We start from the raw sequence: 19637 nt of genomic DNA on the forward strand, positions 1-19637 counted from the left end.
AAAAACGGTCCAACAACATGAAGCAGCAAAAAAAAAAAAAAAAAAAAAAAAAAAAAAAAAAGGGAAACATTAAATCAACAGAAAAAAAAGTTGCATTTTGTGTTGTATAATACATTTTCTATACTGGCTATCAGTTTCTAACAAAAGCAGGGTTATGCAACATATGTGATTAGTTTGCTTCAATAACATTTTCCAACTTAAACGGGAAAAACAAAATCCTCTCCACCTCTGATTCCTTTCTTATAGAAAGTACCTCCACACATAAGGAAAGGCCATTCTTTCAGGGATTTTAAAACTGTCATTCCTTCACAAAACTTTGGCATTTTTAACATAATTAAAGTTTCAAAAACTGAGACAATTTCAATATGTCGAAGAGGTAGATTTTTTTGGGGGGGGGGGGTGGACTGAACGTACTGAGTGTAAATTTAGCTCTTACGCTTGCTGTGAGATGGGCTTTGTCGGCAAGTACAACTCCACAAACACATTATTATCATAGCTAAATATGAAGTTTAAGAAGCAGAATCACTCTGTTTACATGAGCAAAGTTAAGTTTATATGGTGTGAATCTTCCTCTACCTATTAGAGTCAACTACACATAAGGCACAATTCAAAACAAATGTTAGCTCGATGCAGCTTCCAGACAGTCACTCATCCAACGATTCAGCTCAAAATTTCACTCCAACCACCGACCTTCCAGAGATCTGGATGTCATCAAAAGGAAATAGAGCCAGAATCTGAAAGGAAAGCATACATAAAATCAGATTTTACTCGAGCTGCTTGTAATTGTGTCCTATCATTAGCAAACACCAGGAAAAGAAAAATGTGTTAAATACATAAAATATATGGAAATAAACTAGTCATGGAGCCACAGCTGACTTATTGCTGTAATAATTGCCAACAGAAAAAAAACTACATTATTTTTGAGCTTGATGTGATAAAGCGATGCCTCCTTTCAAAAAGATAAAAGTTGCTGATAAATGTAGGTCCTCTTGTCTCCTCATTAAATCTCAGACTGACATGATGTTAAGATCAGGTATCTGTGAGAGCCACCTCTCCTGTTACAGGACACTTTATTTTTCATGCTACTGAGGATATTTTGAATGACTGTCTCTCTATTCATGGTCATCCCCACCAGTAAATCATTTAATGCTTTTATTAATTGGAAAATATATGGAAAGATAACATTTTAAAAGTGGAAACAGACATTTTATTGTTTATTGAGAAGCTCATTTAGAGCTTGATGCCGGCAGCAAAAACAAAAGGTCAAGAGCATCAGGAATCTGGAAGTGTTTTGTAGAAAACAACAAGACAAACACCTGACAACATATTCGGGTATAAAAAGAACATACCAGACAAGCTGAGTCTTTCATAAGTAATGACAGAGTATCGTTAACTAGTCTGTCAAAGATGGTGAGGATAAACAATAACACTTCAAGAGTGATACTTCTTGGTGTAGACTTCCAGTAAATTTGACAGCTTCCGCAGTACACAGTGTTGGAGATGATTTAGAGAATCCAGAAACATGTATGAGCGCTATAGGCAAAGTGTCTTTTCTTTCTTTAACAAATTAATGAAAGTTTATAATAATATGTCCATACTATGTCCAGAAAAAAAGCAAGGTACAGAAATGCTTGCTTTCCAGCTGTGAGTTTATTCTAGTTGAACTGAGTTGAAGGTCGATGAGTTAAAAGTTTGAAATTGTATTTGGAACTTAGAGGCACAATGTTCTTAATAAGCCTTAATAAGACAGGGTGAATCTGGTTTGGCATTAATGTGACGCTCAACGTCATTGTCAATGAGGAACTTGTCCATTTATAAAGGCTCCATTAACGCTGAACAACATACACAGGTTTTTAGAGCTACATATGCTGCCATCCAGACAACATTTTCAACAAAAGCCTTGCATATTAGAGCAACACAATGACAAACCACATTTTGCATGTATATATTAAAAACATGCTAATGTTAAGCTAATCTGGCTGCAGTATAGACTATTTGCAAGTTAGTTGATCAAAACTTGAATGAATAAAATTTTCAAAGCCTGATATGTCTCCTCAGTTCAGACACTTGCAGAAAGCATAAGAAGAGTTTATGCAATGCAGAGGGGTAAACACATCCTTGTTCTCACAGTTTTTACTCATGTTGCTGCCATCAAATTTCAGAATATACATTTTTTTGTACAATAACTTCACCATATGATGTGTTTTATATCTTTGATTGTGGACATTGTTTATGATATTCTCAGATCTTTACATTCTGTTGTTCAGAAACCTGCATAATTGCTGACAGAACCATCTATATATTTGCCACCTTTATGTTAACACTTTAACATTAAATATATAATATAAAGTATTTGCTTACATCGTCATTGCCGTCAGCCAGATCCAGCGCCGTCTCATCCTCCATATTTCGCAGCATTGTGTCGGCTCCAGCCTGACAAAGGATGTTAGCAACGGTGGCGTCCTGTCTCCCCACTGCAAGATGCAAGGGTGTGCAGCCATTAAACATGGTGGCGTCCATGTTGGCTCCCCTGTTGAGCAGCAACCTGACTGCTTTGATGTCATGCAGCTCTACAGCAAAGTGAAGAGCTGTTTTGCCACTGGTTCCTTCCTGTAAGTGAGGGAAGATGGAGAAGAATAATGAGAAATCTCACAGCCACATAATGACATTGTCAACAATACAATCATGTAAATGATATGGTCTGTTGGCAAGTAAGAATATATTCTATAAATTCTACAAGCATGGAAGAAAAGGGCGTAGTAGCTCATGCATTAGCGATAATTAGGATAATAATTTAACACGCTGCCTGTGAAGCAGGGCGATATGTTGGGCCAATGATTTAAACTGAGAGGAATGTCTGTGGTAGTTATGGGACTGACCGCCATGTTCCCTTCCATCAATAGAAAGTCGAGAGCTGCAGACCAGCCCAGCCTAATCATATCTCAATTCTAATTATGTCTCCCTGAATTCTGCGGGAAGCCCTGAGCTCAGCTCATATCACTATCAGCATTGCACAGGTGCAGCAGCTTTATAAACAGGAACACAACACACACACCCAGACGCCGTAAACAGGGTTTGAAAAGAACGAGCGGGATAAATAATCATTGGATTAAACATCTCCCCAGAGACTAAATGAAGTTGACTAATACACACTGAAAGCAGCGAAGACCTTTTTTTCCCCATCTTTATTTGTGCTCTCTTCAGACAACATTAGTTGGGATCTGGGTAAGTTTTAAGTGTCTTTGAGGAGTGATTTCAGGTGAGATTATGAAAGAAATGAACTTAACAAGATTCACTGCAAGGAATCAAAGACAAACCTGAATATTAAGATTTGCTCCCATTTTCAAGAGGAGCTCCAGAATTTGATGTTGCCTGTTCAGAGCAGCCAAGTGCAGACAGGCAAGACCTGCAAGTACACAAGGCCCAGAATCAGATAAAACAGCCATTGTCGAAAAAATGTTTACATTTCTTTCCTTGATTTTTTTTTTTTTTTTTAGATAATTTGCATGTTGAACTGTATTTAAACTTAAAACAATGCTGTCTTTACAGTTTTCCCACATTTAGTTTGATTTCAACAGAGATTATTGACAAAATATCCCATAAATGTAAAAAATAAATAAATAAAAAAAATTTAAAAAAAATTCTCCCCACCTCTCCAGTTCTGGGTTTCTAAGACCGCTGCTAATTTGTTGGGAGACACATCTCTGGTTATTTCTATGGCACACTCAGTCTGGCCATGTTGGCAGGCCACATGCAGCGCTGTGTTCCCATCCTGGTCCTGCAGCCCCAGACTGGCACCTTTGTCTATCAAGTCTTTCACCACATCTGACAGGTTCAGGTATGTGGCCAAGTGCAAAGGGCTCTGAGGATCATAAACAAGCAAGGATGTGCAATGCAATCAAAGCTGCATGTCTGACAATCATCATCAGTTTTAGAGCCCTAAAAATAACTTGGCAAATTAAACACAACGTTTTACAGTTACTCTTTATTAATAACATCTTTTGTCATTGTTTGTCTGGATTTCCAAGAATGCTTTTGACCAGGCCCAGGTCACAAGCCTGAACCTGTTTAAACATATCATCGAAAAAAACAGAAATATAATACAGCGAGTTGAACCTACTTTTCCAAGCTGCATTTCTGGCTTTTGTTTTTAATTAATGATTTTTATTTTGCCTTTTTTTTTTTTTTAAATATTTCCAAATAAATTGCATATAATCTGGTATGTAAATTCTGCTTTAGCCTCAACTGTTTGCAACACGCATTAAAACTTGTCATGAAATAAACAAAAAAAATTCCCCACATTGAGGCTTTATTTACATCAACTAATGCGTGAAATTTCTTTCTGAAACCTTGTGGTGAACAAGAATTCTTCTTACTAATATAAAATGCTTGAATAACTAATGAGAGGAAATTAGGCAATTAAAAAAAAAAAGAAAAAAAAAAGAATCAGTAGAGAACTGAGTCAAAGCACGAAATGCTGACTTGTCACTTCAAATGTTTCCTAATGACACTTCGAGTCACAGCTCTGATCTGACTTCTTGGAGAACTGGAACAATTCCTCCACCCACATCCACACAAGGATACACTCCACAGCTCCCTGTGGTTCTATTTCTACATGAGGTAGAGGAGGGGAGTTTCCATTCAAAGTCCCTTATGAGCTAACCCTGGAACCACCCACAGTGACGTTCCTAGGAAAGGACGGACTGCACATAAAGAGGAACAACAGTTCTCTAGAAGAAAAGAGTTGTAAATAAAGCCACAGCTTCCATTATAATTTCAATGGTAATGAGGAAGTCCTTTATGGATTAAAAAAAAAAAAAAAAAAAAAAAATCCCAGTGGAAGCTGCAGCTTGCTCACACAGCCAAACTTACCTGGTACAAATTGTTTTGGATGTCCAGGATTTCTTTTGGGAATAGCTGTATCAGGTCCTGAGTGATCAATATCTCCTCATGGATGATTGCTAGGTGCAGAATTCTATAGAAAAAGGTAAAAGAAAATATAAGTATTTTGTATTCAATATGCTTGCAAAATCTAGCACGTCTTGCATATCGATTGAGCAATCAACAAAACATTTGCAACTTTAAGTGGGTAGAGGAAAAAAGTCAGCACTGCAACAAAATGTTGCATCACATTTTTTCCTTCAGCAATCATCTCAAGAGTATCTCGAACTATAAGTCTCAGTGGGCTGAATGGCAAAATCAAAAATGCTTTCACAGACCTTACTACTTCTGGAGAAGACCAGAGGGGTGTGTTAAAAATCACCTGCGAGCCGATGAACTTTTTCACGGCTTTCGTTCAAGGAGTCTTCAAAACAAAACAATAACACACTAACCTCAAAACCTGAGTGGGAAGTTGTAGCAAACAAATGTGTGCACAAAGCAGGAAGTGGAAAAGAGCAGTGGTGCTTAATTTAGACTGAGAGCAACATAACAGGGGCCTCATCTGGAAAAAGATTTCGTAGATTCAAGTCAAAGTTTGGCTTAAAGTTCTTAACAATTCAGCGTTGTGAGAAAATTCAAGAAAGCCTGAATTGATTTTATAACCACCAAAGAGCATGTCTCTTTCTTATGCTGAATTACTTACGTTACTCTGCTCTCAAAGTCTTGTTTCGCAATGAATGTCATGCAAGCAAAAGTTGACTGACGTCTGCTTCAGACAGACCGAGTGGGATCAAAAAGTATTCAGAATATCACAGCAAAGACCTTTAATTTGCATGTCTAAATCGCACAAGCCCCCAAAATGTCACATATCTCTTGCTATTAGACAAAGTTATTTCAACTTTAAGCAACAAATCTCCTCCAAGAAAAAAAAAAAGTTGTGGCTCAAAAGAATTAATGAAAGACAAACAAATGCATGTTGATGTTTTTTTTTTAAATATGCAACTGCTTAAAAACTGTCTTTAATGATCAGTGTCATCTTATTGTTTTTTTATTTGACATATATTCATACTTTATATTTTAATAGCTTAGATTAAAAAATGTCTTAATGTCTGTTTGACTCTCAAAGTTGAATCTATATTTAAAGCAGAAGAATTGACACTATCATTGTTTGAAACACTTCATTGTGTTTAAATTAAGTGGATAAATAGTTGAAAAGATAATTAAGGAACAATTGCTCCTTGTACAAACAAAGTATCGGTGCAAACAGAAGTTTTGGTCAAATTGTATGCATGATGATCTTGATATGTTAGCAGACACATTTTTGTCAAGTATGTAATGTCAGTCCTGACATTTTAAATGTCTAAAGACTTAGAGCTGTCCCAAGAAGGTAAACCTGATGAGCAAACGCTGCAGTATGAACGGGACTTCCTGGTTTGAGTGAGTCTTGAATGAGTAAGACCTTAAAAAGAAAAAAAAAATCCCGCATGGGAAATGAGTGTTTGCATGATTCTCTGAGCGTTTTGGCAGCACAGTGCAGTGTGTTTCAGGTGTTTTTTTTTTCCACTGCTTCCAGCAGGTATCTACAAAGCTATAGTTAGGGTGTAAGAATGAAACCATGTGGCTTTAAAAATCCGCAAGCGGAAATGAAAAGAGGTCAGAGATGCAACAACACTTCTGCAATGCTGCGACTACATCACTGGCTGCAGAATTCATTAACAAGTCTTGTTAAACGTCAAAACAAAGGCTACTGACATGACTACACTAGATGACTGGGTCAGACATGGGGGTCATCATGGGCTGATGGAACTGAGTGTGGAGGTCAAAGTGTCCAAATTATGCAAAAGAAAAAAACAACAACATTTCAATAATGAGCAGCTGCAAAAAGTCCCTTTGAAAAAAGTTAACTAAATACATAAAGAAAAAAAAGAAAGCCAGAAGCAAGAGTACTCCGGGAATAAAATCCGAATACATGCTGCCCTGATCAACAAGTTTCTCGGATGAAAAGCAAGCCATACAGCTACCTCACAGCATGTGCTTTGTCTGTGCTGCAGGGGAAGTCCAGACCTATCTGTTTCACTTCTGTTTTCTGACTGAGAAAGGCCTCAAAGAAGACCATCCACATTCATGACTTGGACAAAGTTCATTTAAAGAAGTCTGCAGAAGTGCACTTCTATGAAATCCCCTTCAATACCAGTGTCATGGGAAAGACAGGCCTGGGATGTATAGGGATTTACACACGACATTAGCAGTCATTTATGAATGATTTTTTTTCTTTTTCAGTGGAATAAAGGCAACTACTCTGATCATGCCAACACCATCCAGAGGAACACTTTAAGCGGATTATGGCAAATACTAAACTGGATGCAGCTCATGAAATATAAAAGTTAGCAGCTTTTATACTATTTTAAATCTAAATAACTAAACAAAGTAGCATTTATCAATGTCTTTTAATGCATTTTTGAGCTGGAGATAATTTATTGCAGCCATAAAAAAAAAATGAAAATGCCCCCGTCATTCAGTTTTCAGACTATTAAAAACAATAAAAGATGCAAACGTTTAAATTTCCTCAAGACTTGTAAGATGATAGTGAATTTTTAAAAAAAAGAAAAGAAAAAAACCTACGTGTCTCCATCTTCTGTAATAGTCGTGAGCAACTTCTCCTGCTCAGAGAGTTCAGGGGTCTGTTCGTGCTCCTCACCGGGGGTGGACAGAGAGATATCCTCCACGATCTCCGACAGACTTTCCGCTGTGATGGACGAGGAGTCGTAGGCTGAGTCCAGGCGCTCCTCGACGGTGGAAAACTTGTCCTTCGGCCCGCTGAAGTCGGTGCTCGGTTCCCGTGGTTCCACCGACTTCACGATGGAGCGATACGAGTCAATGCCCGAGTCTACGCGACTCTCCTCCAACATCTCATCTTTACTACAGTCGTCGCTCGCCATGGTGAGTGTTGGTGCCCTCGCCGGGTTTCCCCTCACCCGCCTTCCCCAAGGATTTAAAGGCTTCTACCGGGCGTCGTGGCCGCTTGGGTGTTCGGTGATGTGACCAGACAGCCTGCTGGCTCCTGAGGAAACCACCGCTCCTTTGTGAAACCAGAGGAATGAGCCGCTGCGTCTCATGCCACTACCCGATAACACTTTACCCCGCAGCAGCAACAAACCCCACGTTTTAATCGATTGTTAAATGATAGAAACCTTCAAACCATGGCCGGTTATTCCTCACGCGGTTGAATCAGTTTAAAACAACCGAACAGAGACGAAAACGGCTGACTGTCGACTAGATATCCGGTAACAGCATGAGCTCCAGGCAGCCGAGCATATGTGCAATGAAAGGCGATAAGAGGAAGAGCTGACATCTGAAAGTCAGAGCTGTTTTTGTCACGCTGGGGAATCCCCAGTGCGCGCGAACGAACACACACACACACACACACACAACAAAAATCCGCCAGCACGCGCGCGCAAACGCACAAAGTTAAACAAAAGTCAAGAGGTTGTTGCTTCGTCACGGCGGAAGTTAAAGAATTTCTAAATTGAAGCTCAACAAACGACAAAAATGCAGCCAGTTTTACCTTTATGAAATGTTTTAACACATTTGTGAGACTACTGTTCACATTCCTCACGTAAATATAGGATATCATGGATGTGAGCGTTTATTCCGTTTCGTTTTTGAAGAGAATGTCTTGGTAATTTCAGTTTACCAAGTCCAGACAGTGTGACTTAACATTTATTTGATGAGTCACATGATATCCCTGATCTATATATCAATTATCTTTGGTGGTAATCTTGCCCTGTTGCATGCCGGGACGGAAGCCATCTTGTAAGGCAGGGTTGGGCAACAGTATTCCAGCAAATGCTAGGAGTTTCCCTACTGTGACCAGGGCCGGATTAAACGTGCGCAGGCCCCTGGGCCCAGAGTGTTCCAGGGGCACCCCTTCCATACTGCAACCTTGTGAAAATTGTGAATGATACAGTGTGAAACGACACTTCTAACATCTCTCAGCCAGAGGTACCAATAGCAATACATTAGATACTGTGGTGTAACTATCTGGCTTTTAATGTACATTTTGTTTCATGTCTAAACTGCTGGTGTTTACCCTATGTTTGCCCTACATGTGCCCCAAGTGGGCGTGGGCCCCTGGGCCTGTCCATTGTATAATCCGGCCGTGACTGTGACACACCTGTCACACATCAGACTTAATAAGCAGACTTGTGCAAACAAACAGAGACTTCAACTGGTAAATTTTCCTTACACTTTTAACACCTGACAGTTTTTTTTTTCTTTATTTCTATGGGGGATACTGTGAAAACAGTTTAGTTCAGCTTAGTACACTAGTACACTTGTGCAAGAATTATTATTATTATTATTTATTTTATTTTATTTTATTTTTTGTCTTGTCCAGCATTTAGGCAAGCAGAATGATGGTCTGGATGCTGTGTTCTGCTGAGCAAATTTTTTCTGCCAAGCTTTATAGATATAATGATCCCCTTGACTTTCTGAATTTTTATTTTATTTCTATATTTATTTTGTATTATTGTTTGAATTGTAGAGTTTGTACTGCTGGACCAGAGAGGACAGACGAAAGACAGAAAGAGAAAGGAGAAAAAACACCTCATAAGAAAAGTGAAAGAGATAAAGGGAGAGGAAAGGGAGAGAAAAAAAAAACAACTAAAAAATAACCCAAAAACAAAAAGAAAAAAACAACCTACAGATGTATACATATACACACATACATACACACACATACACACGTATACATACACATACATATACACACATACACACATATGTATACACATATATATATATACACTACTCACAAAAAGTTAGGGATATTTGGCTTTCAGGTGAAATTTATGGAAAACGCAATATGTTCATGCTACAGTGATATAATATCATAAAAGTAAGACATTTAAGTAGAAGGATGCACTACTGATTTCCTCATCTCAAAAAATTCATTCAACACAAAAGGTAACAACAATGGTAGTTACACCACAACAAAAAATTTGAACGTCTCAATATCTCATCATGTGCCCTTGAGCATCAATTACAGCTTGACAACGACGTCTCATGCTGTCCACAAGGCAACTTATTGCCTGCTGAGGCATGGCATCCCACTCTTCTTGAAGGGCAGCCCTCAGGTCATTGAGGTTCTGGGGTGCAGGGTTTCGAGCCTCTACACGACGGCTCAGCTGATCCCACAGGTTTTCAATGGGATTCAGGTCTGGAGAGAGTGCAGGCCATTCCATTTGAGGTACACCAGTCTCCAACAGCCGTTCCCTGATGATGCGGCCTCGATGAGCAGGAGCATTGTCGTCCATGAAGATGAAATTAGGCCTGTGCTGTTCATGTAGGGGCACAATCACTGGATTAATGATGTTATTCAGGTAGTATGGGCTTGTCACTGTACCATTCACAAAGTGTAGGGCAGTTCTGTACCAAGTGGACACCCCTGCCCACACTGTAACACCGCCACCACCAAAAGCTCGCCTGGTGACAACAGTGGCTGATGCATAGCGCTCTCCCTGACGTCTCCAACATCGTTGCCGGCCATCATTTCTGCTCAGTGTGAATCGACTTTCATCAGAGAACAGCACTGAGGCCCACTGGTTCCTCGTCCAGCGTAAATGCTCCCTGGCCCATGCAAGACGATGATGCCTGTGCCTGGTGGTGTGGTCAGGTACCCGTGCAGGTCGTCTAGCACGCAGACCACGCTGATGGAAACGGTTTCGAATGGTCTGATGTGACACTTGGGTGCCTCTCACCTCTCTTAAACGTGCCTGGAGTTGAGTGGCATTCATCATCCGGTTTCTCAGGGCAGTGTTCACAATGTAGCGGTCATCAGCACAGGATGTGGCCAAAGGACGTCCACTTCTAGGCCTTTCTGTGACTCTTCCAGTCTCTCGATATCTCTGTTGCAACCTGCTGATGACACTCTGTGACACTCCAAGCTCAGTGGCCACTTCTGTCTGAGAACGTCCTGTTTGAAGCATCGCAATGGCAAGGGACTGTTGTTCCATTGTTAGGTGTCGTCTTGGTCTCATGATGTCAAAATGTGAACAGCATGATGAGGACAACTGTTTAAACAGCAGCTCTAATTGAACCAGGACATTTATTGGTCAATTCAAGGATCACACACCTGCCGTGATTTTTGCCGTTAAGCTCCTTGTTAGAGAACAGCAACTTGTGCAAAATTTATTGACACATTTAACAGTTGGACATGTGCATTTAAAAGCTTAGAGAAGATCACATTAAGTTCACCTGTACAGGTTTGAATGCATTTTAGGCTTGTTGTGAAATTTCACCCAAAAGCTGAATATCCCTAACTTTTTGTGAATAGTGTATATATATATATATATATATATATATATATATATATATATATATATATATATATATACATATACACACACACCTCTATGCACACACACACACATACATACGTACAAACATGTGCAAGAATTATTTGATTGTATTACCAAACCAGAATTTGAGCAATGAATCTCAAAAATATTCCTTGCGAATAATCAATAAATAACGCTGCTGTTAAGTGAAATGACAACGTTGTGGCTTCAGTTTGATCCACTTCACTGCACTACGCATTCAGCACAGAGGTTTATTTTTAAAGTCTAGACAGGAAGTGTTATACCTCAAACTTGTCACTGGTAGTACCAAGAAACCACAGACACTAATATTTATGGGACTGGAGCCTTTTGCAGCAAACTTCATTCTAGTTATATTGTTGTCTTATTGTTTTATTTATTTATTTTAGGGGATCTGATTGATTATACTGTAACTTGTGCTGGAAACTCAGGCAGCTAACTTGACATGCTTTGTCAAGCTATTAAAGAAAATGCATTTTCTTTCTATCCCTCCACCCATTTTCTCAATTGGTTGGTCCAATTCAAGGCCGTGGGAAGCTGGAGCATTTCCCAGCAATCACTGGGCAAGAGGGCAGGGTACACCCTGGACAGGTTTCAAGTCCAACAGGCCAACACAGAGACAAACAACCATTCACTTTCACACTCACTCCTAGGGACAATATGGAGTAACCACTTAACCTAACATGCATGTCTTTGGATGGTGGGAGGAAGAAAGAGAACCTGGAGAGAACCCACACATAAACAGGGAGAACATGCAAACTCCACGCAGAAAGGCCACTGCCAAGCCCCGCCCCTTCTTGCTGTGATGCCACAGTGCAAACTACCATGCCACTGCGCAGCCCATAAGCCATTCTCAAAAGTCTTTTACTAATTTTAGTGCCATGACCATTAACATTAACATTTAAAGGGGGCCTGTAGAGTCTGATATGTAGCTCTTGGAGTTGTTATTTGCTGTTTCTCTGACCTTGTGGCAAAATTATAACCCTTTTCCTGCTTCTGATGTCTTTCCTCCTTAACATTGTGTTAACATACTTGAACAATAAAGTGTTCTTTGTTTGTTTTTTTTTTTTGTTTTTTTTTTAGCAGCACTTAGTTGCTACCTACCCTTATAAAAGCAGTGGGGACCACTTAGTTTTTCAGACGTTTTGCATTTGGGCTTATGTTTTATGAATGAAATAACGTATTAAATTTATACCCTGTTGTTCACCCAGTCCAGACCATTGTAATGACTTAATTTCTAAAGCTTTAAAGGACCAGGTGATTTCTATTATGTACTACTGTGTGAATCATTCTGGCCTTTCCCATTTCTGACCTCTCCAATCTTCCACACATCCCTAACTATAATGCAGGGGTGGCCAACTCAGGTCCTTGAGGGCTGCAGTCCTGCAAATGCACAAGTTTGCTAATTACCCATTGATTTGATCAGGTGTGGTGCTTGTGAGGAACCGAGTTCTCCACCCCTGCTGTAATGCCTTGTTTCCTTTTCTGTTTTTTTTTTTTTTTTTTTTTTAAAACCAGATGCCTGTTATGTTTTGGCCTTTAGAGGGCTCACTTATACAGCTGCTAGTTCACTTTCAGAGATCCAGATTAATCACAGATATAAAACATAACTACCTGTAAGAGACATCTTTATTGATGCCAAGACCTACCATGTGATTTCATGCCAGCAGTCCAGTCCAATGTCCATTTTTGTGTGTTATAATAAACACAAGCTTGTTTGCCATGAGTAATTGCGAGGAAATGGTTCATATGTAAACAGTGCTGTACAAAGACTGGAATGAAAAATATTATGTAAAACATACTTAATCTTCTTATTATCCTCTCCTTTTTCTTTTTTCATGTGAGAAAAATGCTATGATGAACTAATATGAACTAATAAACACAACTAATAAAGCACTGATGGAACCCATATGTAAGCTGTGCTGTCAGCTTACATACTCATCAATGTTAAAACGAAAAAAGAGGATTTAGAGCAACATTATATTCCCATTTATTGATGTTTCTTGTAGGGAAGGCTTGTATTTTAGCAAGACAATGCTAAACCACATTCTACATCCTTCGCAACAGCGTGGCTTCAACCGAGAGAGGCCTGTGTACTGGATGCAGACCAGGACTTTCACCAACAGAAGACATTGGGCACACCAAGAAACCAAAATATCTTACAATGAAGGCCCAGGAGTCCTAGGCCATGATTACCGACCTTCATGTAAGAATGGGGCATTATTACTGAAACTGAAAACTCCAGCAACTGGTTTCCTCCCTTCGCACACATTTAAAGGCAGCTCAAATGGGACACAACACAACAGTACAACAACTTGTATGTTAAATATATTCTGTTGGGAATAAAATATGGGTTCATGATGTTTGCAAAAGGTTGCATTCTGTCTTTACAGCATCTCAGCTTTTTTTTAAATTTATTTTTTTAGAAGTGGGCTTGTATTAATTGTGGGTTTTAATAGAAAGAATTGTATTTTAGCTCAATGAAATGAGACACTAACACCACACCAGAGGTGACAGGCTCAAAACTGGAAAAGTGTAGCCAAATTATCTCAGGCTACAGAGTGCAGGTTAATAACTATGTGGAGGCTAATGGACTGTTATGTCCAGATCCTTAATAACAGCCTATAAAATGCATGGCTTGGGCCTGTGGGACTCTTTATTTTCAACGTTTGCCACCACTGACTTGGAAGCAGAGGGGTGGTTCGCCTGTGCAGCAGCGCCCCTCTGCGTCGTTATGGTTTAGGTGAATGTTTGTCTTATTTACATTGTGGTGTCGGACTGGAGGCTCGCACGTGCCGCTGTCGAGAGTCTTTGTCCTGCTTCGGTCTTTCACTGCCTGCTTTGTCTACAGGGGGGAAAAAAAGCTGACCGCCGTGTTTGTCACATCCTAACATTGCATCTCTTGCAGCTTACAGCTATCGCAGTTGGAGTCTTGTGCACATCCGCTTCGGAGGTACCGTGTCTGCCCACCTGAAAGAAAGAGGCTGGGATGATGCATCCTTTCAGTGTTTCTCCTCGGACTCCTGCTTTCCAGGCTTGTTTTGGATGATGCGCACAACAGTTCTCTATGTGTTTATGTCTCTGTGCGCTTTGGAAAATTCCCAGCCCACCAAGAGATCAATGCACAGGATTTTGAGTCGTTATCACCATGTCCCCAGCGTCGGCTGCGACGGCCAGTGAAAGCAGCACCACCACAGTCCCCGAGGAGGAGGCGGATAGTCCCAGGGAGGAGGTAAGGATCAGTTGTTTGTTTCCGACTTACATACTAATTAAGCGTAATGCATCTTTTATTATTGAGATAAATTGCAGTTGATACAATATCACTGTAGATAATCTGAAGATAAGGATGTAATTGGCGCCACTAATCCTTATTTGCCTTCTAAACAGTCGTAAATGACCCTGTGCGTCCAAGCGCGCACCCGACAGTGTGAACGAGGATAGATGCGCCCAGGTTTGTCTCATCTCCAGATTTGTTTTCAAAATGGGGCTTAGGGACCCATAGGGTTTCCTGGAGAGGGGCCAGTGGGGGTATTGAGACTGTGAAAAGAGAAGCAGAACAAAGAAACGTCTTCACAGGGACAACATTTCTGTTGGGTCATTCTTGATCCAGAAGTTATTATAAAAATCGGCTGCTGATTTACATGTACCTAGATTTTAAGTACATAAATCATATACATTTATTCTAAATGACTATTATTACCATAAAATGATACAAATTAACCGTTTTTTAAAAATGAGATACAATTTCTTCTAATAATTAGACTTCCTCCAACACATGGATAAGTTGCACATATTACACAAGAGGCTTTTTATGTAACCTAGCTGGTCTTATTATGTCAAGAGAAAGTGTGCATGAGTGTGACAGAGCCTTATTAAGACACTACCATAGTCTCATAAATCATGAATCCTGTTACAGTCTTAAGTTTTCTGAAACAGCTTCAATGACAGTATAATTTTGGTGAAGTTTAGATCCAATACATTATTAATTAAATAAATGCACTGATATCAGTTCAAATTATAGAAAAAGAATTGGGATATAAACTTGTACAGTAAACAGCCTTTCTGAAGATCCTCATAATAGTTTTGCGTGTTGATTTCCATGCCTTGTACTTCTTCATTTTGCAGCATGTGAATCCTGTCTTCTTAGCTACAACAAAAACTGATAAAACCAAATGTCCAAAAGGATAATAAGCACTTTTCACATCCTGCAATGTTTCAATGTAAGTCAATAAATTCACATTGGAATTAAATCTACTGCTAGATTCTTCACTCCTAAACAAAGATCCCTTGCATACAATTAATGTCTTATCTCATTATTTTGGTGTGTTAAATTTCTATTTTAATGTATCAGAAATATTTACATTACCGTTTCAAGACAGAGCCATTTTTCTAAAGGCCTAATAAACAGTGCTATTGCAGACATTTTGGAATAAACTACAGGTCACACGCATTTGTTGCTGAATATTTTCAGCTGCACAAGTTCACTGTGACTCTTTCTGCTGAAACAGAGCTTTCGAAATGTAACATGAGCCCCGACTACTTCATGTTGTATTGATTAAAGTTTTTTTTTTTTTTTTTTAAAGCACATACAGGATGCTGGTGAATAAATATCCCTCCTGCAGTAGGTTTATATCAGTAGGGAATTTCAGTGTTAATCCCTTTCACCCCATGGGGTGTAACTGCGGGTTGGCAAGGCACCATGTGACCAAGGTGAGGAGGATAGTTATGGAAAAATACCATCTATTATTTATGTTTGTATGTCACCCAGTGAGCACAGAGCTGACATGTTGGAATCAATACATTAATGGTGATGCTGGGACCTATGAACTGTAGCTGTGTAATAACAAGAGGCTTAAAAAGAAGCATTCAAGCCTGATGCAAATTCTTTTGTAATAATCTGTCCTTCCTGAAGACAGATTCTTTCTGAATCTCTGCCAAGTTTGTGAAGCTGCACTCTTTCAGGGCGTGACTAGCTCTTGAGCTGTTGATGCAGCCACTGGGGCCTGCTGTGCCCCGAGGTGATAAATGATGGCACCAGCTTTATGCTGCCAGAGTCAAATGACTGCTTTTTTTCTGCCTGACTTGGCATTATAAGTGGGCTTTTTTTTTTCTCTCAGACTACCTCTTTACTTCATGCTATAAATATATATAAGTTCATATAAATAATCATATAAATTCATGCAGGTGCACACCCACACATTAGTGATTAAAGCAGCTTGCACAGATTTTTGCTGACAATAAGGTGCTTGTCTTTCATAACAGTTGAAGAATCTTTTGATTATAATAAGCACAGACCAAGACATGAACTAGCTGCTCATGGCTCATGCATAAACTATGCAAAAGCACTTACAAAGCAGAAATTTTTCTAAATATTTTATAGGTCACGGCTTTTTAACTTCATATCTACAAGATATTCAGGTCATGTTCATGAATTTATTTAGAATTTTATATAAAAACTAATATTCAGACACATTAATTAGTTGGTACACATAGATGTACTTTTACTGTATCTTTCCTTCTGACTTAATACTTTTCTTGTCATCATCTTTGCAGCAGCAGCCCCAGAAACAGTCCCTGACTAAATCCTTGTGTCAAGAAACCCATTGGAAATGCCTGCTGCTGTCCCTGCTGATGTACGGCTGTGTCGGGGTGATGGTCTGGTGCCAGGTGACCAAGGTCACTCGCCTTTCCTTCGACAGTGCTTACAAGGGAAAGTCTATGATGTACCACGACAGTCCCTGCTCCAACGGCTACATCTACATCCCTCTAGCCTTCCTGGTCATGCTCTATGTGGTCTACCTGGTGGAGTGCTGGCACCGCTACACCAGGAACGAGCTCCAGTACAAGGTGGACCTGGAGAGCGTGGCAGAGCGCATGCAGCGAATGCAGCAGGCAACGCCCTGCATCTGGTGGAAGGCCATCAGCTATCATTACGTGAGGAGGACGCGGCAGGTGACGCGTTACCGTAACGGGGACGCCTACACCACTACGCAGGTCTACCATGAGAGAGTGAACACACATGTGGCCGAGGCGGAGTTCGACTATGGGAACTGCGGAGTTAAGGATATATCAAAGCATCTGTTGGGCCTGGAGGGCTTCCCCATCACTAGGCTGAGGTTCACAAAGTGCTTTAGCTTTGCCAATGTAGAGTCAGAAAACTCCTACCTAACTCAGCGGGCCAGGTTCTTTACAGAAAATGAAGGTCTGGATGATTACATGGAGGCCCGTGAGGGGATGCACCTGAAGAATGTAGACTTTAAGGAGTATATGATTGCCTTTTCTGACCCCAGTCACCCTCCCTGGTACGCCTCCAACTCTGCTTTCTGGGTGGCAGCTGCTTTCACCTTCTCCTGGCCTCTGCGGGTGCTTACAGAGTACCGCACTGCTTGTGTGCACTACCATGTGGAGAAGCTGTTTGGCTTTGATTATGTGCCAGTAACACCATCTGAAGAGCGTCCTTATTGCAGACACATCCCACGAGTCAATACAATTGACAGCACAGAGTTAGAGTGGCACATCCGCTCCAACCAGCAGCTGGTGCCCAGCTACTCGGAGGCAGTCCTAATGGATCTTGCCCAGCTCTCGGGGAGCTGCAACAGCTACTCCATATGTGGAGGCTACAGCAGCTACAGGCAGAACTGTGAAAGTTGCCATCGTGCCATCAGCAGCTCCTCCATCTTCTCTCGCAGTGCCCTCAGCATCTGCAACACAGCGAGCCCCCGCATCCCTTTCAGCGCCAGCCGCTTCTCGCTGGGTCGGCTGTACGGCTCCAGGCGCAGCTGCTTCTGGAGGAGCAGCGGGAGCTTGAATGAGCAGTCCTGCCCCACTGAGAGCACTCGCTGTTTGTCAGGCCAACAGACCAGCGAGGAGAACCCTCCAGCCTATCAGGATGCTCTATGCTTCCCAGTGCTCATCGTACATCGCAACGAAGGATGCCTCAACCACAACCACCGCTCTCTGCACAGAAACGGCTCCTGTGTAGAAACTTCACTATGACCCACAGCCATTACACCTGATGACACAAACTAAGCCAAGGAACCTCTTTAACCCTGGTCCGGAGTTGATGTGGACTTATTTCTTTCACACGGTAAAAAGACCTACATACAACTATGATTAGTTACATTTCAGACGATGAATTAAAACAAGTCTGAGGAATTTGTCGTGGTACAGCCAGTACGTCAGGGAAAAACAGACTTGATGAGACTTTGAAATATCGTGTGGCTTTAGAGAACCGTGCAGGCAAGGTGTTCCACCTCTAAAACGTCAGACAGCATGGGAATACGAAGGGGAGTTATATCCATGCCATAAGAGTAAAACACAGAACAAAGTTTCAAACTTGGAATCGGCTGCTTCGGTGTCAGTCTAATTAGTTGATAATAATTGAAAGGGAAATTATTATTAATGCTATCCTGAATAAAACATTAAATACTGAGAAACTTGTACAGGAAGTAGATAAGGAGACAAATTGCAAAGATATCAGTCGCTCAAACAAATCTTACCATTAGTTTGACACTGATATAAATCTAAATAGTTGCATGCAAAACAGTTTATTTGTCAATTTAAATATGCTCACGTGAAGTTCAAACACAAGGAAACCCATTAGAGATAAACAAAGAACCAGGTTCCAGTAAAATAAAGATACTGTAAATATTTGGTGAAGATCAAATATCCAGTCAGTGGAAATCAGCTTTTCTTTTTTTTTCAATAACAATATTGTACTTCCTGCCTTGCCAAGTATAGCACAGGAGGAATATGAATAATTTAGTACAAGAGGGCTAAAGGACACAAGAACTTAAACAGAATCACCAACACTTCTTCAAATTGTTAAAACCACACATTTTCTTTAATGAACTCCTGATGTAATATTAATGAATAAGTGTAAAGTTCTTCTGGTTTAATATCTTATAAATCCTTTAAGTTTCAGATGTTGAGATATTTCTACTTAGCCTACCTCTTTAAGTGCCTAGCATTATTTCTGAGAGGCATCAGCTAAACCATCTCATCTATCCATCAAATCAAGCAGAACAGTATCACCTTAAAGAAGAAATTTTGTATTTTATGATGTCATTATTTTTTTTATTTTTTTAAAAAAACACATACTTTTAAGAATCAATCCATGAAATGATCACAAATTATGTTTCTCATAATGCAACACAGATCTTATACAGCCAGATCTGTGCTGCTGCTGCTGCTGATTCATATCAGAGAGACAGCCAGAGACACTGGAAATAGACACAGGCCTGGATTCATTACTGATAGTGTCACATTTAATAATGTGACAAGATTGTTTCACAGAACAAAAAAAGTTTCTCCTCTTGTCCGAGTTAATTCAGTATCGAATGGGGATTTTTACTTTATAGCCAAACCATTTATAAAAAT

At 40.1% G+C, this 19637-nt stretch overlaps 2 protein-coding genes across 2 annotated transcripts; one reads left to right on the forward strand and one right to left on the reverse strand.

Annotated features, from left to right (window-relative positions):
• Positions 1 to 66: 66 nt before the first annotated feature.
• On the reverse strand, positions 67 to 8212 carry nfkbie (nuclear factor of kappa light polypeptide gene enhancer in B-cells inhibitor, epsilon). The gene is made up of 6 exons (XM_079255510.1): positions 7504 to 8212; positions 4873 to 4975; positions 3652 to 3862; positions 3318 to 3406; positions 2362 to 2610; positions 67 to 734 (listed from the first exon to the last, which is right to left on the reverse strand). Exons 1-6 carry the CDS (start codon positions 7818 to 7820, stop codon positions 666 to 668), a joined length of 1038 nt encoding a protein of 345 aa, XP_079111636.1. The 5' UTR covers positions 7821 to 8212; the 3' UTR covers positions 67 to 665.
• Positions 8213 to 14406: 6194 nt separating this feature from the next.
• tmem151ba (transmembrane protein 151Ba) lies at positions 14407 to 18254 on the forward strand (the record flags this gene model as incomplete). Its single annotated transcript, XM_079256041.1, has 2 exons — positions 14407 to 14490; positions 16812 to 18254. 2 exons carry the CDS (start codon positions 14407 to 14409, stop codon positions 18252 to 18254), a joined length of 1527 nt encoding a protein of 508 aa, XP_079112167.1.
• Positions 18255 to 19637: the final 1383 nt, after the last annotated feature.

This window comes from Telmatherina bonti, assembly GCF_933228915.1.
Source record: "Telmatherina bonti genome assembly, chromosome: 16".
NCBI classification, from domain to species: domain Eukaryota; kingdom Metazoa; phylum Chordata; class Actinopteri; order Atheriniformes; family Telmatherinidae; genus Telmatherina; species Telmatherina bonti.

Excerpts from the sequence above, each read along its gene's own strand:
- nfkbie (XM_079255510.1), bottom strand. The coding sequence starts at position 7,820 with ATGGCGAGCGACGACTGTAGTAAAGATGAGATGTTGGAGGAGAGTCGC. Across the intron at positions 4,976-7,503 it reads ATTACAGAAGATGGAGACAC|AATTCTGCACCTAGCAATCA; the intron begins GTAGGTTTTTTT and ends CTTTTTCTATAG. Across the intron at positions 3,407-3,651 it reads AGAAACCCAGAACTGGAGAG|GTCTTGCCTGTCTGCACTTG; the intron begins GTGGGGAGAATT and ends GTGTACTTGCAG.